This window comes from Pteropus vampyrus, unplaced genomic scaffold, assembly GCF_000151845.1.
Source record: "Pteropus vampyrus isolate Shadow unplaced genomic scaffold, Pvam_2.0 Scaffold68, whole genome shotgun sequence".
Taxonomy (NCBI): domain Eukaryota; kingdom Metazoa; phylum Chordata; class Mammalia; order Chiroptera; family Pteropodidae; genus Pteropus; species Pteropus vampyrus.
In genome coordinates, this window is record NW_011888849.1 from 1,320,963 (window position 1) to 1,344,833 (window position 23,871).

A 23,871-nucleotide genomic window follows, 5' to 3' on the forward strand; every position below is an offset into this window, starting at 1 on the left:
GGAGGGAGGGAGGGAGGGAGGGAGGGAGGAAGGAAGGAAAAGCAGTCACGGAAATGTAAAGTACAGCATACAGAATATAGACAATAATATTGTAATAACTATGTATGGTGTCAGATGAGTATTAGACTTATTGGAGTGATCACTTTGTAAGTTATAAAAATGTCTATTAATTATGTTGTACATCTGAAACTAATGTAATATCGTAAGACAACTGCAATTAAAACATAAATTATTTTAAAAAAAGAGAAAAATCTTAAGTCACCATAGAAAAAATGGCCTAATACAAATATTTTAACACTGATAAGAATAACAGAACTTCTCAAAAGAAATAATGGAGGGTAGAAAGTAATAAACATAATATTTAAAGTGCTGGAGGAGGGGACCCCTGACAATCTAGAATTCCACATCCAGTAAAATTATTGTTCAAAAATGGAAGTAAAATAAACACATTTCCAGACAGACAAAAGCAAAAAAAATTTCTTCAGAAGACAGATGTGTACTACAGTAAATACTAAACAAAGTTTATCATACAGTTATAACAGACAGAAGCCTGAATCTGCAAAAAGAAAAAAAGAGAAACAGAAAGGAAAAATTGGTTAAGTATAAAAGAATCTGTTTTACTAATGATTTCATGTGTGTGTATATTTGCATGTGTGTGTGTATACACATATACAGTCCCTGACTTACAATGGTTTAACTTACAATTTTCTGACTTCACGATGGTGCAAAAATAATACACATTGAGTACAAATCGTACTTCAAACATTGAATTTTGATCTTTTCCCAGTCTAGTGATATGCAATATGATACTCTCTCATGATGCTGGACAGAGACAGCAAGCTGCAGCTCTCAGCCAGCCAAACAATCACCAGGGTAAACAACTGATACGCTACAGTGAACTTTGTTGCCAGCATTTTTTGAATATTGTGTTTTGTGATTTTGCATCCCATCATGTCTATGAAATGCCTATCTGTATCTCCTGCTTCTGGTAGGAAAAAATGAAAGGCAAATACTTTTGAGATAAAACTCAAGATAATTGCCTAACTGTAGGCTAATGTGAGTGTCTCAATCATGTTTAACATAAGCTAAGCTTGGTTATGATATGTGGTAGGTTAAGTGTATTAAATGTGTTTTTGACTTACAATATTTTCAACTCACAATGAGTTTATGGAGATGTAACCTCATCAGAAGCTGAGGAGCATCTGTAGCTTATTAACATTTACAAGTAAAAAATATCTGAAAACAAGAGCACAATAGGTAAGATGACAATAAATACAATTGTACTATTACAAGCTTCTCATATTGTTGATGAAATATAGTAATATTTGAAAGTGCACTATGATAAATTAAACATGCATACTGTACTCTAGAGTAGCCACTATAAACTAAGATGTATACCTAGTAAGTGAAAGAGATAAAAAATATATATTAAAAACATTCAACTTTAAAAAAGAAAAAAAAAAGGACATTAAGAACCAAAAATAGATGAGACAAATAGAAAACAAACAGCAAGATGATGAATTTAAAATCAACCACGATAATAATTATATTAAATGTAAATTTCTAAAAACTTCATGTTCAAAATAGAGATGACCACTGGATAAAAAAGTAAGACCCAATTATATGCTGTTAAAAGAAAAAAAACACTTTAAACATAAAGACTGAGGTTAAAAGTAAAAGTATGTCGAAGATATACTATGCAAATACTAAATATAAGTATGCAGCAATAACTGTAACAACTATGTAAATATCAGGCAAAATAGAATTCAGGACACAGAATATTACTAAACATAAAGAAGGGCACTTCATAATGATGAAGGGTTATCAAAAATAAAAAATCATAAATGCAATGAATAGAACTTTGAAATATATGAAGCAAACTTTAAATAATTAAAGGGAAAACAGACAAACATATGACAGCTGAAAACTTAATACCTCCTCATCATTGATAGAACTGGCCAACAAAAAAGCACTATGGATATAGAAAATCTGAACTGCACTAACAACTAACATGACCTAATTGCTATTTCTAGAATACTAAAGCCAATTACAGTTACAGAATATATAGTTTCTATAAATACACATGAAATATTCACAAGATACATAATATACGAGGCCACTAGATAAGTTTCAATAAATATCAAAGGACTGAACTCATACACAGTATGTTCATTGGCCCAACAGTATTAAACTAGAAATTAAAATTAAATTATAATATATCTAAAGAATTCCTCAAATATCTAAAAATTAAACAACACATTTGTAAACAACTCAAGTTAAAAAACTAACAAGAAAAATTAGAAACTATCTGAAACAAATAATAAGATCCTAAGATTTCAAAAATTGTGGGATGCAACTTAAGGCAGTGCTGAGGAAAATGTATAATTTTAAATGCTTATGATAAAAAAGAGGAAGAAAGGCACATAAAATCACTTTTCTAAATTTCTCCTTTATAGAGATAGAAAAAGAACAAATTAAATCTCAAATATAAAAATAAAAATAAAAATAGAAATCAAATAGAAAAAAAGAGGAAATAAATTCAAATGTCAGATCTTAGAAAATATCCATAAAATTGATAAGCCTCTTGCCAGACAAATTAAGTGGGGGGAAAAAAGAGAAGACACAAATTACTAAACTTAGGAGTAAAAAGTATATATATTACTACAGTTCTATAGACATTAAAAGGATAACAGGACAAATATTGCCAATAAATTCAACAACTTAGGTTAAAGTGGTCTAAGTCCTTGAAGAAACATAAAATATGTTTCTCTAAAAAAAATAAAAAGTCTTAATAGCTCAACATCTATTAAGGTAATGGGATTCCTATAAAAATTTTACCAACCTGCCTTTGTCAAGAAGAACAGAGCACTCTGGGCTTATTTCAAACTAGTTACTTTTTTTTCTCTCTTTGCTGGTATTTTTCTGTGATCTTCACCTTGAGAATCTGGTAGAACTCTAAAGATAAAACTCACAAAAATATGGGGGCCTTTCTAAGGCTAGGCCCCCAGGAGTTTTTCTCTCTCAAGCTACTATACACTCAATCACCTTTAAGTGTTCCTTTAAGCTACTATATGCCCAATCACCTTTAATGCAGGTTCCAGTAGTGTATTCTGCTCTCAATAAACTTTGATAGTATATTCTTGCCTGTTTCTCCAGATTTAGGGGCAGCAATTTGCCATGTGACCTCGGTTCTCTAATGGATCCAAAGAAAGATTTTTAATTTCCAGTTTGTTTATCTTTTTTCTTGTTGTAAAGACAGTAGTGATGACTTCAAAGTTCTTTACATGTCAGACCACAAACCAGAAGTTCCTTATTTTAAATTTTTGTTATATTTAATTTACAGACATATTTTATATATTGTTATAAGTCCTGTCAGAAAATATACTGCATATGTTTTTTTCCTAGTCTGTAGTTTCCTTTCGATTTTCTTAAGTGTGCTTTGATGAGCAGAAACTTTTAATATGAAGTCCAATTTATCAATTTTTTATAGTACCTTTCTCTGACACTTCTAAAAAATATCTTTGCTTACCCCAGGATTGTGAAGATATCATCTTATATTCTTTTCTAAAAACTCTATGATTTTAGGTGGATTAAAAAAACATGACTCAACTATATATCATCTAAAAGAAACCACTTTAAAGACAGAGAGATAAAAAGTAGAGGGATGGGAAAAGATACACCATGCTAACATTAATCAAAAGAAAGTTGGAATAGCTATATTAATTTCATATAAAGCAGATGTTAAAGCAAAAAAAAATTACGAGGGATAGAGAATTACATGATAATAAAATGGTCAATCAAGAAGATATAACAATCTTTAATGTGTTATGTGCCTAACAACAGAGCATCAAAATATGTGATGCAAAATTTAATAGAACTGCAAGCTGAGAAAAATTCACAATTATAATTGTAGACTCCAGTACCCTTGTAACAGTAATTGACAGATCTAGCAGGCAGAAATTCAGTAAGGCTATAACTGAATTTCACAGTACCATCAACCAACTGAATCTGACATTTATAGACTACAACAAAAGCAGAATACATATTCTGTTCAAGTTCACATAGAACATTCCCCAATATAGACCATATTCTGGGCCATAAAACACATCTTAACAAATTTAAAAGAATAGAAATCATACAAAGCTAACATCATATTTAGTGGTGAGAAACAAGATGCTTTTCCCCATGAGATCAGAAACAAAGCAACGACTCGTATTCAACATTATACTGGAAGTCATAGCTAATGCATTCAGACAAGAAAATAAAATAAAAGTATTCATAATAGGAGGAAAGAAATATGTGTTTGCAGATAATATGACTGTCTATGTAGAAAATCCCAAAAACTTGACAAAAATATTCTCAGAACTAATAAATGATTATAGCAAAGTTGCAGAATACAAGGTTAACATACCAAAGTCAACTGTCTTCCTATAAACCAGCAAAAAACAACCGGAATTTGGAATTAAAAACAATATAATTTACCTTAGCATCAAAAAAATAAAATACTTACATATAAATCTAATCAAATATGTACAACATCTATATGAAGAAAACCACAAAACTCAGATGAAATAAAAGAAAATGTAAATAAATGGAGAGATATTACATGTTTGTGGACAGGAAGGCTTAATATTGCCAAAATGTCAGTTCTTCCCAACTTGATCAATAGATTCAACACGATCTCAATAAAAATCCCAGCAAGTTATTTTGTGGACTTCAACAAACTGATTCTAAAATTTATACGAAAAGGCAAAAGACTCAGAATGGCCAACACAGTATTAAAGAAGAACAAAGTTGAAAGACTGATACTACTCAACTTCAAGACTTACTATAAAGCCACAGTAATCATCAGAGTGTGGTACTAGTAAAAGGACTGACAAATGGATCAATGGAACAAAATAGAAAGTACAGAAATAGACAACCCCCCGCCCAAGAATATAGTCTACTGATCTTTGACAAAGGAACACTTCTACTTTATAGAAGAAATGCCACCCAAACAATGTTAAAGGAATGACAGAATTATAAAAATCACCGTTTGGTAACACCAATACAATAACTGATTAAAGCAAGAATCCTAAAAAAACTGGGTGAAAGGTTGTTAGGAAATGGGACTCAAAATATCACCCTATAGATTACTTATTAATTGCAAAGAAAGGTACCCATTCCTTTCACCAAATGATGAGGTTTAGCATAGCGCAGAGACCACCTGACAGTATATGCCTTCTGATGTCACAGCATCAGACGTACACAATATCACTTATGTCATACTCTTGCCAAAAAAATTTAATCTGAATTTAATCATGAAAAAAATGATTAAATCCAAAATGCCCTTGTCTATAAGACAACTGATCTGGACTCCTTCATGAAAAACAAAGAAAAGTGGGAAGACTATTCTAGATTAAAAGGTCAGACATTATATACCAACCAATGTTTTAGGGAGGAAAAGAAGATATAAAACATTTTGGGGAGAGCTGGGGAAATATAAATATTAGATGACTGTATAATTAAAAAAAAAAATACATACTGCCCCAAACTGGAAAATAGAGAATAACAAAAGTTAGTTATTTAAAGACATAAATGTAAATATCAAAATAATCTCTTAAAAGAGGTAAAAGTTTTTGCCCCTAGGAAGGAAGGATGGTAAATGGTAAGTAGGGAAAGTAATGCCTTTTTTTTGCAACAAAGACATAGAATCATTATTTGGATCTTTAAAAATGAGAATTTGTAACTCTGATAGAAAAAAGAATATATTAAAATATATACATAAAATAAAATTGAGAATAGTTTATGGTTCAAGTATTAAAAAGAGAAAAAATCATTCTACTAATTAGTATAAATTGGTAAAGCCTAATAAAATTCAATATGCAGCACTATAAAGCACTTTAAGTATAGATGTGTATATACTGTATTGTGATAAAGTAGTTATTAAGAACTAAGGAAATCATTAGATCCCTTTTCCAAATATGCCTTTAGTAATAAAAAAAAGATTATTAAAAACAATTAAGAAAGAAACCAACTCACCTTTTTGCATTCATCTGTTCTTTTAGCTTACTGTACATTTCCAGCACTGCATTAAAAAATATAACTTATTTTTAGCTTTCGAAATGAAAAAAAATTTTTTGAGAGATGAACATAATTATGGAAAGGAACAGCAGATTATAAACTCATTAATTTTCTCTATACTTTGATTTAGGCTTACATTTTTAAATAAAATTTTATACTTCAAGTAAATAAAAACATTTAAATTTCTATATATGTTGAACATTATATTATATATCAACACATTATATTGAACGTGGAACATTTATGTATGCTGACACCTATAATTTAGACATTCACCTACTAACAAATAGCCTATTCAGAAACTTACTAATATATTATCTCTCCTCTGCAATGGAATTGGAAGTTTGGACTTTAGTTATTTGAGAGAGAAAGCTGGGTGGCAGTGAGATTGATTTTGACTTTACATAACAAATAACACAACTGTGTTTTAGTTCACTAAACAAAATTTACAACAAATCCACAAAAAAGAAAAACTTCAAAAGCTTGCAGCAGACACTGAATTATAATAAAGGCATAAATAAATATAACAAAGCATCTTTGTTTTATCATTTCTATCAAAGGTTTGGAAATGCAATTATTCAGTAACACTGTTATAAACTTTAGCAAGAGGACATTTAGCAATGCCATCAAAAAGGTTTTAATGCAACTATTTAAGTTAACTATTCATCCTTAGTAGAATTTCAAAGTATAAAGTGAATGATTAAATTATTATTGGCTCATCAACCCAGCTCACATTTTCCTAGACCAAAGATACAGACAACACTTTTTGCTAGATTTACTATAGTTTTATGGCTACCCTCAGGGGTCTTCAAGTTTACAAAAGATATCATTTACTTGTCTGAAAACCATAAAAACTGCAAGGATGGCTAGAGTGAACCAGTCCTAATTCTGTGTATCACTATCATAGCCCCTATATCAGTAATATTTCTCACATTTTCCAACCAAAACCTGGGAAAGAGTATAAAACTTCTACAAGTATAAACTTGCTTTAAAGTCTCCTGTTTTATCTCAATTCTTGAAATTTTCACATCTACCTTATAGTAGTCCTATAGTTTTCATACAGAAATAATGTTTTCCTCAAATATAATCAAGGAAAACTAATGTACTAGGAAAGTGCATTGTTTATTCTGTGACCTCTTATATCCTCTCATATTCATAATCTGAGGAGGTAAGCAACTGTACAGTAATTAATGGCTTATCTTTATTCATACTGATTATAAGATCCTTCAAAGCTAGAATTATGTCATTTTCAACTTTGTATTTCCAATATCTACCATAATTCCTGACACAAAAAAGTATTTATAAGAGGATAATTTGGTAGAAGGATAGATGGAGGAAAGGAAGAAGTTCTAGATGTGGCTATTAGTAATACAATATTTAAATTACATTAACTCAGACTTCCTCTTCAGCACTGAAAGCAAAGACAGTAACAGTACCAATAATCTAACTTCTACTTCCCTTTATTACTCTATTTCAAATAGCCCACCGGGTGAATAAGGTGAATTCAGCTTCTTTCTTATTTCATCAGTACCTAATATTTTAGGCTATTTCCATTCAGGGACAAAGCATTCAAACTTAGAAACTGTCTTCATGGCTACTTCAGTGTATCTGATGGTAGCAAAGAGGTATTATTAAACTTTACTATAGGTTTCTCAACCCTGAAACCTAATATAATGAACTGACATTTTATTTACTCAAAGTTAATATGCAGATATCCCTGGTCCATCAGTGATTAAACTGAGTAGAATTTCAATGATTCTATAAAAAAAAAAAAAAAAAAGAAGGCTATTCTCACAAGTCAGAAAACTAATTTTTAGCTAACAAGATCTGCTGACAGTTTTAAGATATAATTTGTATTCTAAACTAAATATATATTATATGATTATTATATACGAAGCATCTCATTCTATTCCCCTGGATGTGGAGGTTTGGATTCCTCCCTAAAAAATAAGTTTAAAAATGGGACACAGAGATAGATTTAGCTTACTCTATTAAGAAAAAGATGACATACCCTTGCTTCCTTTTGTTTGAACAGGATACATCCAGGTAAAGAAAATACTGGTTAGTTTCTTCAGAATTTATTTGATGTCCCAGTAATATTTGAGCCCTAACAGAAAGACCAAAAACTCAGAAACCTAAAATCTCAGTCTTTCCAAAATACAGGAAGAAAGGTAAAACCTAAGAAGGGAGAAGACCTAGCACTTTTAGGTGTTTTCCTACCTTATTAGCAAAATGAGACTATGACCAAAGCAAAACCAACCTGCTTAAGGGTCAAATATAAAACAATGGAAAATTAGAGGTAAAAATCTAGGCAAATTAGGAAAAGACATGAAAATGTAATCTAAAGACACTCTCCCCATGGGAAAGTATTCTGAGGAAAAACAAAGTTGGGGGTGGGGACAGAAATCCTGGACAAAGGACAAACTAGACAGAAAGGAAACAGAAAGGTCAAGGCTGATCTAGGAGACGGATGTGACAGATCATCAAATGGGCTTTATAATATAAGAAAACAATGAAACTTCAGAGAATAAAGTGGAAAGGAAGGATAACCATGGGCTTTTGAAAGGCAATCATCAAATATCTGTAATGCCATAATAAATAACGACTATGCATTATCATTAAATTATAATTTTAGCAAGCCAAATGTTATATTATCAACAAGTTTAACTCACCTGGAAGGCATAACTGCAATTTCTCTACTACAGTTGTAATATTCCTCTGCTGAATTCTACATCGAATAATATCTTCTGTTTGGACTATCACCTTAGAGAAAAAGAAATGTTCATATTTTTAAACCAAACAGTTAAATTGTATCCACAGACTGGTACACAAAAAATGTATCATTTTCTCACCTCCTTTCCAGCATCTTGAAATCTTCGGTTCGTATCAGTAACTTGTACCTTAAAAATAATTTCACCTTAGTTAGACAAATATGCATAAAACTGCCCTGATGTAACTGCTCACCCTTGTAATCAGATCATGCTTCATGAGAAACTTAGAACAAAGAAATGCAAATTCAAATTAACTCTACAGCTTGAACTTGAACTTTTGATTGAAAAGGGCTTTTAACTTCAATTACTTATGACAGTTCTTTTTAACAGATTCTGTGGCAAACTTCTCAAATTTACTCAAGATTTTTGAACTTTACTTGCTTCTCTAAGTCTGTCAAACAATTCAAATCACTGACCCAATTGACCACTGGTCCCTTTTTGATAACTTCAATGAGGTCTATGTGCCATTCATTGTCTGTAGGAAATGGTGATTGCATTTTACGGTAATTAAACATTCATACTTTGCTGAATGCAAACACTGGGTGGTTGATTAACATCAAACACGGAAATCTCAATCCACAGCAACATTTTAATGCTGCAGGTGCAGGAAAAGCTCAACCTCAAATTTTCCCACATATTAAGTGACTCATTAGGTCATCATAGTAAGGAAGCACATTCTGGTTTATTAAAAATCTCATTAATTTCTGAACAAAGATGCTCAGTGACCTCATTGATGCTGTATTTGGTCTCTCGTTATCTGAACATCCTTTATATAATGGTTTTCTAATCATAACCTTTGGTAAACCAGGGTCATTCTGTCTGCTAAGGTCTCCAAATGTAAAGAAAGATAAATAGGACAATTCTTAAAACTAAATATTTTGTATTCTGACTGAACAAATCCAGGTCTCATTTAATAAATGTTTTTGCTGTGTGGCAGAAAATGTAGACCAACTTTAAGAGAATTACACATTGCTATTAAACTTCAAAATAGTTTCAATATTACTAAACAACTTCAAGAACACAATCATATATAGTATGTTTTTAAAGGTGTTTAGAGGATAGTTTTTTATCAATATTGTACTAATTGTCATTTAAAAATTTCTAAAACTGCAAATGAGGCCTTTCATTGTAAGAAGTTTTTTAGTTCATTTCCCTGCATGGAAAGAAATCCTAAGTCAATGCATTGCTAGCTTTATCAAAAAAGGGATTACTCCTGTCATTAGCATGACAACTGTGTTAATAAAGCATAAAGAGCACTCCCAAATATATATGAATTCACTTCTTAAAAGTAGTACGTTTAATAATGATTTGTACATATGCACTATAAACTAATACTTGAATAATTTAATGACAGTAAGGATAAGCAGAATTTTAACATGTTTCTTACCTTCAGTTTTTCTGCATCAGTCCTTACTTTAAGGAGTTCTGTAATAGCATCTACAAAACCCTGATGATGAAAATTACACATCTTTTCAATTTCCTTGTCATGATTACGGATACAAGCATCTAATTTTTCCATAAATTTCTTGTGTGCATTTGGTTGGTCATCATACACAGACCTGTATGTATATAAAAAGAAAGCTAACATTAATTTCCTAGTTCACCAAAATTTATTCTTTATTAAGCTTAATCTCTGCAACAGCAAGTATCTTAAAATTAAATCTCTGAACAGATAAACTGGATTGGTAGTACTGTAATTAGTAGAAATAATTTGAGTGAAAATATTAATTTCTTTTTGAACATGTTAATATTGAAACCACAAGCCCTCTAGATATATCACTGGGCATCTGGAAATAAAGGTATGAGGCTCAGGAGAGGAGTCTTTAACATACTAATGCTCAAAAAACAATCAATAAGTGAATGATTAAGGAATGAATCAACAGAGTTCTGATTTCTACAGCATTTACTCTGTTATCATAATTTATTCTAAGTGCTTTATATAGTAACCCTTTAATCTTCACAAGAAGCTTATATTACAGGTATTGTTCTTGTCCTTGCTTTACAGATAAGTGACAGATGATGTAACTGTCACAAATTCCACAACTAGCAATTGAGAGCTGGGATACTAATCATGGTAGTCTGGCTCCAGAGTTCATATTCTGAAGTATAAGGCCATATTGCAGTCACCACAATGTTCTCTAAATATGGCATACACATTCCTACTGTATCTTAGCTCATGTTGTCTCCATATAGAGGGCACCCTCCCCCTACCGCCATGCGGGGAAGGATTAACCTTGCCCAAAGAAAGGTTTGGCCCTTGCCCCCAGATCCTGGGAGGTAAGCCTTTGGAATGTCCTGCCTGATAGATGTCTTTGTTTCCTTTGGGGCCTTGAGCAATGCCAAACAGTCTACGCTAACAATGTGATTTACAGTGGGTGGGGACCTTGGGCCATAGTATCAGCTCTAGAGGGGCTGGAGACTAAGGTCAGCAACACAGGCAGTCAGCCGTGTCTATGTGACCAACCACAGAAAATATTCTGGACACCATGGCAGGGGTAAGTTTCCCTGGTTGGCAATACTCCGTAAGTGTTGACATACATCCTGGCTAGAAATAAGTGGTGTCCAGATGACTCCACTGGGAATAAACAACTGGAAGCTACTGCCTGGAACTCTCCTAGACTCTGCCTTATAAGGCTTTTCCTGTTGTGAATTTTAATCTGTATCCTTTTGCTGTTACAAACAGTAACTGTGAGTATAACAGCTGTGCTAAATTCTGTGAATCCTCCTAGTGAATTACTGAACCTAAGGGTAGTCTTGGTGTCCTCCCAAAAATGCCCGCCCCCATCTGCTGCCCATTGTTTGAGGTTCAGTTCAGGTCCCATTTCCTCCAATAGGCCTTTGTCAATCACTTCCATGCCAAGTAAACTTTTAATCTGCAGGATAGGTAAATTTATAGTCCTTTCTACCCATTTTGACATGTGTGTATATATGTATATATATGTGACTTTATATACCTATATATATGACTTTACATTACAATTTAAATGTTTCGATTATATGCCATATATTTTGTTTCTCCACATAGACCATAAGCTCCCAGAAGGTAGCCATTATGACTTAAGTGTTTAATGATTACCTAATATAATACTAGATAGGGCAGTATCGGATAGAATTATTAAGTAATTGGGCCATTAAGAGCTGAGCTAGAACTAGGCTCTGATCTTGGACAGCATCTTTTCTACTTATACTACTATCTCAATCTCATCTAGCCTTGGAGTTTAAATTTCAGAAACATGCTAACACCTAACATATATATTTCTAGCCCTGACCTCACCTCTGAAATCAAAACTCATATGTCTCTCCAATTGGATATCTGAGAAGCACAGCAAATCCAACTCTATCTTTACTACCTCCATTGGTATCACCCTTGGACTAAGCCATAGATACATCTTACCTAGATTATTGCCAAATACTTCCTAATCAGTCTCCTTGATTCTGCCCTTGCCCCCTTCAGTCTGTCCTGAACACAATAGACAGAATGATCACATTGAAATAGTAATTGAATCCCATGTCTCTCTTCTGCTCAAAACCCTATTTTTCTTACAGCAGCCCATAGAGCTCTACATGATTTTGCCCAATGTTATCTCGCTGACCTTATTTCCTACTTATTCACCACTTTACTTATTCCATGCCAGCAACACTGGCCTCCTAGTGGTTCCTGAAGCACACCAAGCACATTCCTGTCCTATGCTGTGCCCATACAGTCTTCTCTACCTGGATCACGTTTCTCACATGTAGCTGCCTTCTTCACCTCCTTTAGGTCTGTTACCCCCTTCTTGACGAGGCCCTTTCTAGCTACAATATCTACATTATAAACACACACACACACACACACACACACACACACACTTCTCTTTTCTGCTTTATTTTCTCTCCTTTATTTTCTAAAATAAAGGAGTTACTTTGTCACTGCATCTTATCACTGTAGAATATACTCTCTATTTCACACTTTATATTCTGGCTTCCCCTACTGGAATGTAAGCTGCATTAGGCCACAGAATGTTTATTTTGTTCCCTGTTGTATATCCAGCCCTAGAACAGTGCCTGTCAGAGAGCAGATGCTCGATAAACAACTGATGAATAAATGGGTATATAGATGGAATCAGAAAGGATATTATTAGCTGTTTGACCTCTGGTAAACTACCTGACTTCTCTAAATTTCAATTCTTTCAACAATAAAATAGGAATAAAAAAACAGTATCTACATCAGTGCTATAAGGATTAAATTAGTAAACATATGAAAAGTTCTTAGCACAATAACTTGACATGCTGTACATAGTGCACAATATACACTGACTACTACCATAGTATGCACTTAAGAGACAACCAAATCCTTGTTAAACGAGTTAACTCCGCTGAATAACTGAGTACTTGCTACAAATACCATATATGGCTAACACTCAATTATCCATGCTAAAGGAGCTGACTACTCCCAACACCTGCCATTTGTATAGGGCCTTTTGCATTTTTTACATCTAATGCTTCTTTTATTTCTTATACCACACCAGAGAAAGTATCACTGCTCCCTTTTCACAAATGAGGAAAAAGCACAGAAATGGTAAATGACTTGCTCAATGTAACCTAGTTAGTAACTAAGGCAGTACTAGAATTCCTACCTGTGCTTTTCCTACAATTAAAACATATAACGAAAACTCTTAAACAAACAACATTATTCCAAAGAAAAATCTACATGCAAGAGGAAGTTTATCTAATTGACTTTGGTATACCATAAACAAAATTTTATTTCATTAATTATGAGCAAGTATTACATCCTTTAAGTAATATATATGTGCTTCTAAGATTTTTTTTTAACATATTTTAATATTTATCTGGCTCTTAAAATACCAGGTAGTGAACAGAACATACCAAAGAACTGGCTTTTTTTTTTTTTTCTCTCTAGAACAGTTGTAACACTGTAGCAAAAATCTAGCAAGAGATTTCAGGACTGCCCTACTACAGTGTTCCTCCAAAGAAGGGTTTGACTGTTTGTGAATGCAAAGACAATACTGTTAACTATTTTAAAAATAATAGTAACAGATCCAGTTTTTCCCCAGAGTGGCCATGAACAAGTAGAACCAGGTGTCATAAATGCAGCCAGCTGAGCCAGAGTTCCTGGCCCACTTCAAGGAACGAATACGCTACAAGGAAGGCCCCACACTGCAGAAACCAAGACGTGAAACCTAGGCGTGCCAGATCCATTTTTAGGCATAAGGAAGGCAGCCACTTGCTCTGGGTGGTACAGTGGAAGGACCCAAGGAGCTTGGATCCTAATGGCACACCTCCAGGAACTACTGCACCAAATTCTGGAAGTGCTAAATAAGAAAAAACAACACCCTCTTACTTAAGCCTCTGTCAGGTTTCTGTTACATAAAAACTAAACAAGACAGTGGTCAAATGTACTTGTACAGAAACCTCCAAGTGTATTTCTGATGATTCCTTAGGATGAAATGATGGAAGAAGAATTACTGGATCAAAGTATTTGAATATTGTTTATCTTTAATCTTTAGAAATATTTTCCCAGTTTTATTGAGAAATAATTGATATACATCATTGTATAAGTTTAAGGTATACAGCATAATGGTTTGATTTACATTATTGTGAATGAAAAGTATGTGAACATTTTTAAAGTTTTTAATGCTTACTTCCAAATTGCTTTCTAGAGGGGTTTTTACTGTTTTGTTCATTTACAATCTACAAGAGCTCACTTCACTTCATCCATGATAACAGCTCACCAGCCATAGGCTGGTACCAGCTATTTCATTGTTGTCAATTTGATGTACTGAAAATAGTGTCTAATAGTTAAACTTAATTGGCATTTTCTTTGATTTTTGAGGGGGACTAAACTGTTTTTCATATGTTAACAACCATTTTGTATTTTTTTAATTAACTTTTTGTTCGTTTTTCCGTTAGTATAGTAATATTCTTACTAATTTGTAAATTATGTAATCTATCAGTCTTCTGTTGTTCTGTTTCCCAAACTCTGTATCAGATAATCACCTATCCATCCTTTGGTGTGTTTTTCCAATTTATTCTCCAGTTTTAAAAATGAGAGTACTATTGTTTTATAGTATTTCAAGATTCTGACAGTGGATCTACTATAGCAAGTGAACGCCTCTTTTTCTATCAATGTTATTAATATGGATAAAAACAATATCAGAACATATGCAATACCCACCCTCCATGAACAGAAACCAAAGCCTGAAATGGGTGAATTATTCTCATTCCATGCCTTTTGCTGGTAAAAATAGAACCATAAGTCTCAACAAAGGAAATAAAAATAACATTAAACAATTAGTACTATTAATGTCTACCTATTACTAAGTCTTAGTCTCTCCTGACCCTTGATAACCATTTGCTTTTCCACACATGAGTACAGCTGCACCCAAAGCTGACACACCCACTTGTCATCTACAATCCCTATCAATGGGAGCACTCTGAGCAGAGTACGCAGAACTAAAGTAAAGATGAGGAACATTCTAAACCGCAGAAATAAATTTCATTTAAAGAAAATGCTTAAGGATCAGGCAAGTTCCAGAATCCAAAATTCATCAAAAGATAGAATGCTGGCCCTGGAAAGGACACTAGAGAGTTCAGAGTTCTGACTTTCTCAATTTAACAGACCTAGCAAAAATCTAAAATCCAGCATGCAAGCACTCAAAATGGAATTAATCACTGAATGTGGTTGATTTAACCCTTTACCCACTCTGATAAAAATAGTAAAAATAACTAGTCTAAAAATTTGCTAATAAAGCCAATAATAAATAGCTGACTGAATAGAAAGAGGCAAGAAAGGAGAAAGGGTGACTATGTATAAGAACACTTATAAAGCAAAGAGAATAAAGCAAAAGCAACTCTTATCCCAAAAACTACCTGACATCATATCCACAGCAGGAATTATCAATCTCTTCTCTGAAGGGATCTATGTATAACTATAGAGATAATTTGGAGAGACAGCTGAGGGAGAAGATATGGAAAAAAGCAGAGAAATATGCACTCCCTGTCAACAATTCTCCACAGTGACTTCAGTGATTGAAAAGGAGTCGCCTCTGCTGTTACTGGCTTAATGTGGTGAGGATTAAAAAAAACAAAAAACAGTAAACACAACCAAGTACTCACTATTAAGTGCTTTACATTCCTTATCTCATTAATATTCACTATAGTTTTATGATGTACATTCTGTTAGCATCCCAATTTACAAATGTAGTTTATGAAGATTAAGACTTCAAATCTAAAGTCACACAGTAGTAGGGCCTAGATTTTTAACCCCAGGTCTACCTGACTCCAAAGCCAGTGCTCTTAACCATTATGTTATATAGACTTTCCAATCAGAAATGGTGATAAACAGCAGGGAACGCAAAGAAATTACTGGCATAGCAACTAACCAGATCACCTTTGAAGAACAACAATTGAGAATGACTCAATAGGGAATCCCTGATGTGCACTGTTGCACCCATCAGGTGAAATCATCCAGTGGACAGAAAAAGAGGATGAGAACTAAGGCATAGCTAATTGTTAGGCAGTATTAAATTACAAATGCAACGAAATAAGGAAGAACAAAATATGTAATATATAAAATTGAAAGCTTTGTACTCATCTAACTTCAGCTAAAGGGAATCTGAAAAATCTATTTTTCTTTTTTCTTTTCTTTTGTCTTAGAATGATAATCAATATTCTCTGAAATTTTGATTTGCATGTTAAGAAAGGAAATATCATTCATTGCTATTCATTCTTTGAACCCTAAGTTGGTTAACAGTTGTACCTTTCTAATTAATATACTAATGTTCCAGATACACTACTGTTCTAAATTTTCAAGCAATACACAATTTTAATGAAAATAATTTTCTTCTTTCAAAATGTTCCCCAGAGTTTTCTGTTTATTGTCAAGTCTAATCATGTTCCTATAAATAAATACACATAGATATATGACAGAACCAGAAAGAGTAGACATTAGAAAGTTGGTAAATTTTCCACTATCCCAGAAACACTCATACAGCTTAGTCTCCATATACAGATAATGACTTCAATATAAGAATTTAGTCATCCCTTGCAAAAGCTTAGCACAAGAAAATCTTACTTCTGGCAAAATATATTGCTAATCAGACCAAAAAACATGCAGATGCAAAATCAATTTAAAAGAAGAGATAACTTTAAAATTTCATATGAATAGAAAACAAGGATTATACTACACTAAAGATTTACATATTTTAATTCTGGCAACTAAGAATGCATAAAAACAAAGTACACATCTTAAAAGCATAGCTAAAACAATTTTTAAGTACAAATATATTAATTATATCTAATCTTCCACATCCAAAGCAAAGTATTGAAATATGAGTTATCACACAGTGTGTGATCATCTGATGTCAGTCTTACAGAACTTAAACAAGTAAATGATCTTTCAGAAAGCCTTCTTGGAGTCTATGTATAGGGCACCATCTAGCGGTAATTAAATATAAACATAAGAAAACTAATGTCATAAAAATGTTAAACTTGGTTCACTGAAAATTAATACTTTTATCATCAAATCAAATGCCTTAATAGAGGAACTCAGGCTATTTCAATTTTGAACAGATTCTATATTCTGTTAAGATAAATGACTTATTAATCATATTCCGCAGTTGTTTTTTTTTAAAGGAAAACATCTTTTTCAAATGGATTCAAACACTGACAGGATACTATGTGAAAAAATACTCTCTTATTACTGGTAAATATTAGGATTTTTTTGGTCGAAATCACATAATACCCTTATACTATTTATAGTACCTATCACTGTATCTTCATTGTTCTAAAAAATTCCATCACAATAACTGTGAAGAAAATGTATTTGTTTTCTAAGAAAAGATTTTTTAACTCTTACTAAAATAATGTTTATACTTTGAGAAAACCTGATATAATCTTTAAGTACCCATCCCAATTTCTCCAAATTACCTATATTTATTGGAGTACTATATTTCCTTTTCTAGACAAAATAATAATGGCCTTTGTCTAAGAATCTTTTGTTCTCCAAAAGAATGGTTATTCAGGTTGCATAACCACGAAAGAGCACAGCTAAGGCCTAGGCAGAATACTGTGAGAAGATATTCACCTAGAGTGACCGTCATTAAAATGCTAGTCATTAACAGGCTTTCCTATAAATTTTATGAAATGTCAATCAGCTGGTTTCAAGAAAAAAATAATGACGTTAGCAAGGAAATAGACTTTCAAAATACTGAAAAACTAAAGGCAAAAATACTGTTGAGGAATCCCTGAGTACTGACACTTTTTTGCCTTCTGGTGTTAACATTTTCTACAAACCTTTATCAGGAAATAAAATTTCACTGTTTCATCTCTGACAAAACTGTATCAGCTACTTTTGATTTCCACTGGATGCTTTTTAATGTCATTTTCTATTTTTCCAAACATTAACCACATTTTTTTGCCTATTCCTCAAATGAGACATTAGTCTTAACTTTGTACTTCTAATACAAAAAATTGCTTTTGTATCCTTTGAGCATTCTTTATTCTTTCAGTCCACAGGCATTTTTACTATTCCTTCACCAGTGTTTCAAATGGCATATCAAGCTTAATTTCTAGCATATCAATCTTAATTTTATATTTATAGTAGTTAGCAATTAAGTATTTCATATTAACAAGACTGTTTATGATACTTTTCAGCAAGTTCATATTTACACTGAATGCTTTCCAGAGTCTAGGTACCAATCATCTGATTAGTACTGAAATTTCGGTTACAAACTATAAAATATATTTTTCTGAATTTATTAAACAATTAACCACCCTATGATTATCAGCTTTTGACAAATTAAACATTCTTAAAAAGACTGCTATGAAGACAATGTTAAAAGTAATCACAAAAAAACTGGTCAGAAATTTTCAAAAGCTATTTAAACTATCCTAACAAATACAAATTGCTTACTATCAACCTCAAAAATAGTTTTAAAAACAAGTTTTTGGATGTATCACACTACTTGATATCAAATTATACTACAAGTTTATAGTACTCAAAACTGCATGGTACTGGCATAAAAACAGACACATAGATCAATGGAAAAGAATAGAGAGCCCAGAAATAAATCCATGCCTATATGGTCATTTAATCTCAGACAAAGGAAGCAAGAATACGCAATGAGGTAAAGACAGTATCTTCAATAAATGTTGGGAAAACTGGACAGATACATGCAAAAAAAATGAAACTGAACCATCTTCGTAGACCACAAACCACATTCAAAATGGATTCAAGACTTAAAAGTATAAGACCCAAACCATAAAATTCCTAGAAGAAAACATAAGTAGTAAACTCTCTAACACTGCTCGTAGTAACATATATTCTGATATACTTTCTTGGGCAAGGGAAACAAAAGAAAAATGAACAAATGGGACTATATCAAACTAAAAAGTTTTTGCACAACAAAGGAAACCATCAGAAAAATGAAAAGACGGCTCTTTCCATGCCCAGTGCAGCCATGGCTTGTGGTCCCAAGAAGCATCTGAGGCATGCAGCAGCTCCCAAAAATTGGATGCTGGATAAATTGATGGGTGTGTTTGCTCCTCATTGATCTACTGGTCTCCACAAGCTGAGAGAATGTCTCCCTCTCATCATTTTCCTAAGGGACAGACTGAAGTATGCCCTAACAGGAGTTGAAGTAAAGAAAATGCCAAGGTCCGGACTAATGTAATCTACCCTGCTGGTTTTATGGATGTCAAAAGCATCCAAAGCAGAGAGAATTGACAAGACCAGAGAGAATTTCCATTTGGTCTATAACACTAAAGGTTGCTTTGCTGTTCATCGGATTACACTTGAGGAGGCAAAGTACAAGTTATGCAAAGTGAGAAAGACTTTTGTGAGCACAAAAGGAATCTCTCATCTGGTGATTCATGATGCTGGCACCATCCGCTACCCCAATCCCCTCATCAAAGTGAACAACACCATTCAGATTGATTTGGAGACTGGCAAAATTACTGATTTCACAAAGTTTGACACTGGTAACCTGTATTTGGTGACTGGAGATGCTAACTTGGGAAGAACTGGTGTGATTACCAACAGAGAGAGACACCCTGGCTCTTGTGATGTAGTTCATGTGAAAAATGCCAATGGCAACAGCTTTGCTACCCAGCTCTCCAACATTTTCATTATTGGCAAAGGCAACAAACCATGGATTTCTCTTCCCCATGGCAAGGGTATCCATCTCACCATTGCCAAAGAGAGAGACAAGAGACTGGCAGCCAAACAGAGCAATGGGTGAAGTGATCTCTAGGTGACATAACTGGAAGTCTTAGTGCCTAATTAAAGCTAAATATAGCATGGGAAAAAAGTGAAAAGACAATCTATTGAATGGGAGAAGATATCTGTCTATGATATATCAGATAAGGGGTTAACATCCAAAATTTATAAAGTACTCATACAACTCAACGCCAAATAAACAATCCAATTTAAAAAATTTAAACCTGTATTTCTCCAAAAACGACATGCACATGGCCAACAGACATGTGAAAAGATACTCAACATAACTAATCATCAGAGAAATGCAAATTAAAACCACAATGAGATATCACCTTATACCTGTCAGAATGGCTATCATCAATAAATAAATAAAAAAAACAAGTGTTGGAGAGGATGTGGAGAAAAGGGAACCCTTTTTTTGCACTGTTGGTGAGACTGCAAACTGGTACAGCCACTATGGAAAACAATTCAGAGAGTCCTCAAAAAGTTAAAAATAGAACTACCATATGACCCAGCAATTGCACTTCTGGGTATTCATCCAAAGAAAGCCAAAAAATATATTTTGAAAAGATACATGTACCCCTATGTTCACTGCAGCACTATCTACAATAGCCAAGATATGGAAGCACTTTAAGTGCCCATTAATAGACAACTGGGTAAAGAAGTTATGGTACACATTTACAAGGGAATATTACTCAGCCATAAAAAAATGAAGTCTTACCATTCGCAGTGACATAGATGGACCCAGAGGGTATTATGCTAAGTGAAGTAAGTCAGACAGAGAAAGACAAATACCAAATGATTTCACTTATAAGTGAAATCTAAAGAACAAAACAAACAAAATGAAAACAGACTCATAGATACAGAGAATAAACTGGTGATTGCTAGATGGGAGGGAGGTTGGGAGGCTGGGTGAAAAAGGTTGAAGGGATTAAGAAGCACAAATAAGTTATAAAATAGTCACAGGGATGTGAAGTACAGCATAAGGAATATAGTCAATAATATTGTAATAACTATGTATAATAACAAGTGGTACTAATCAGGGGGATCACTTCGTAAATTATATATAACCACTAAGCTGTACCCCTGAAATTAATATAAAATAATGTTAAAAAATAAAGCAATAAAAACAAGTTTTTGGTTTATCAATAAATATAGTAAAGTCAGCAAATTGGTCATGCAACATCTAAGTTATTTTGGCAATTAATTTAAAGCCAAGATTTAAACATGCCCTTACATAAAAGCGCATGAATTTTTAGTTTACGTTCTTTCAGAATGAGGCATGCATAAACCCCAAATATAAAAAGGCAGTCATAGAGCAAAAATTAAGCTTCTGAGATCAATCATTTCATCATACATATCCAATTTTGCCCAGATAAAGACATTAGCAGTTCTCTGTGATGGAACCTGGAAACTAAGGGAAGATATACTGAGATATTCTATCTGTTCCTATCTAGTGACCACTTCGTTTTTGTATCCTTGGCTATGTCAACTGGAAATTTAATCTAATCTTTCAGTGCAACGGTCTCTTCAATACCAGTTTATAATCCTCTTGAAACCCTGCAGCTAGAGTCAGAAGTGGGACTCTCTTCAGAAGCCTTAGATACATTTAAAGTGCCCAAAATTTTAGTAACATCCATGTGAAAAACAATGGGTTAAAATATTATTCGAAGAGTTATCATTTGGGAGAATGGCCCCTTTATCCATAAAGTCACATGATTTGGAATTCTTTTCTTGTAAACAAAAAATAACAAAGATATCATCTCCCTATCTTAAATACATAAAAGGCTTGTTCAAAGTATCACTCAATTTTGGAAAAAAATATATTCCTACCATATTATTTAGCAATATAAAATAGCAAGAAAGAAAATGGTCCATACAAAAGTGCCCAGTACTTCCAACATTTTCCAATCATTTCATCATACATATCCAACATGAATAATAACCGTCACATAACTTTCCCTGATACTCTGTAATTCAGGAGCCAACAAGAAATGAAAAAGCTTCAAGGCAGTAATATCCAGATTAGAGAAAGGAAAATGATTTCCAACGATACTCATTAAGTATCAACCCTGAAAACCAAGTGCAGAAAAAAAACATGTACAAGCAACTTTAATACAAAGGATAATTAGTACTTAAATCATTAAAATTTATCTGTACTGAGCCTAATTCTTCAAGGAGGCAGGAAAGTAAATGCAATAGTGTTAAAACATAGGTTCGAAATTCTCTGACAAACCTTCAACTAAGAAGTGGGGTCTATATTCCCTCCCTTTGAATCTGGGCAGGCTCATGACTACTTTGACCAATGGAATACAACAGAAGTAATAATATGTGACTTCGGAAGTAAGAAAAAGCCATGCAACTTCCACCTAGACTTCTTTAGACACTCTGGGGAAAACCATCCACCATGTAAGAAATCTGACAATCCTAAAAATGACAGGCTGGAAATGCCACACGTGGGCATTCCCAAATGACAACCACATTACCTGGTAGCAGTGTGAGTGAGCCATCTTGGCTGTCTAGTCCATTTGAGTCTTCAGATGATTTAAGCCCAAGCAGCAACCAACACCTGACTGAAAGTTCAAGAAAGACCCCAAGCTACAACTACCCTGCCAAACCCTACCTGAATGCCTGGAAAGAGATTTCTGAGTACAATACAAATTACTTGGACATTTGCATAAAATATTTAAAACAGAATTAAATTTAAACATTTTCCAGAATAATTCTTTTTTTTTCCTTTTGGCACTAATCCTTTTTGTAGTCTTTAACTTCTTTTTCCCGTCTCAAGATGCCCTTTCCTTATAATATGCTAATCTTAAACTTCCTTCAAAATCAGTTCCAGACAGTTCTTTAAGGATAATTTCATGAATAGCCATAATGAATAACTTTCCCATGACCCAGAATTTTCCGAGCTCTTTTATGTAAAGTCTATACTACACCATTTTTTATTTGTATAATACATCAAATTTATTCTCCAACTATTTAGTGTATGTTTTATCTTCTAAATGCTTGAGAACTGAAGGTGTCCTCTATTTCTATATTCAATTTACAAGTACTATAAGGATGTAAATTGCAAATTTTAATAAAATGAACTTGTTCACTAGAGGGCATACTTCACCAAAAAGTAACCTCTACAAATCCAAATATTTTCTTTTACTATTGCATCAAAATATGGTGTGAATCTCATATTCAACCCAATTAACAACTAAGAACTATGAAATAAAAATAAGATTTCTCCCCTTTTCTGAAACTGCTTTATCCTGTTACCTATTCCTTTTATATAATGGTTAATGACAGCAGAACAGAACCATAAACACCATAAAAATTCTCAAGGAATTCCAGGTTCCTATGGGTAAGTATGGACAATACAGCATAGGATAAATTTTTATAAATTACATACTGCCTGACATATCATAGTCACTAAGATATTGAAAGAACACAAAAAATAATTTAACCAAAAAACATCTTAAAGTCACCATTTGAATTTATAATAAATACCTAAAAGAGTTTATATATTATATTGAAAACTGATGGAAAGTTAACACTGACTCATAAGTCTAAGGAAACTGAATATCAGTCAAATACAAATAAAAATGTATTTCACTTATCTTCTCCACCAGCATTGGAAAATTTACAAGTAAATGATTTTTTACATGTTAGGTATCTTATTTTTGAGGATAACACTGAAATTAATGAATGAAAAATAACTTAAAACTTCTAACAGGTTTATGAGCTTTTAAACCTATCTCTAAACTATGTAATATCAGCATTTTTATGGGAAAAAAGTCAAATAAAATTAATATTAAAAAGTAATAATTT

At 32.9% G+C, this 23,871-nt stretch overlaps 1 protein-coding gene and 1 pseudogene across 2 annotated transcripts in view; one reads left to right on the forward strand and one right to left on the reverse strand.

Annotated features, from left to right (window-relative positions):
- The window catches only part of EXOC6 (exocyst complex component 6), a 175,533-nt gene that overhangs the window by 121,182 nt on the left and 30,480 nt on the right, over positions 1 to 23,871 (reverse strand). For both annotated transcript variants that reach the window (XM_011361567.2, XM_011361566.2), the window contains exons 2-5: positions 10,222 to 10,393; positions 8,916 to 8,963; positions 8,736 to 8,826; positions 6,022 to 6,067 (exon numbers count right to left, since the gene is read on the reverse strand). In XM_011361567.2, coding sequence (XP_011359869.1) covers positions 6,022 to 6,067; positions 8,736 to 8,826; positions 8,916 to 8,963; positions 10,222 to 10,393 — 357 coding nt within the window. The remainder of the gene's footprint in view (positions 1 to 6,021; positions 6,068 to 8,735; positions 8,827 to 8,915; positions 8,964 to 10,221; positions 10,394 to 23,871) is intronic.
- Positions 19,182 to 20,355, forward strand: LOC105293075 (annotated as a pseudogene).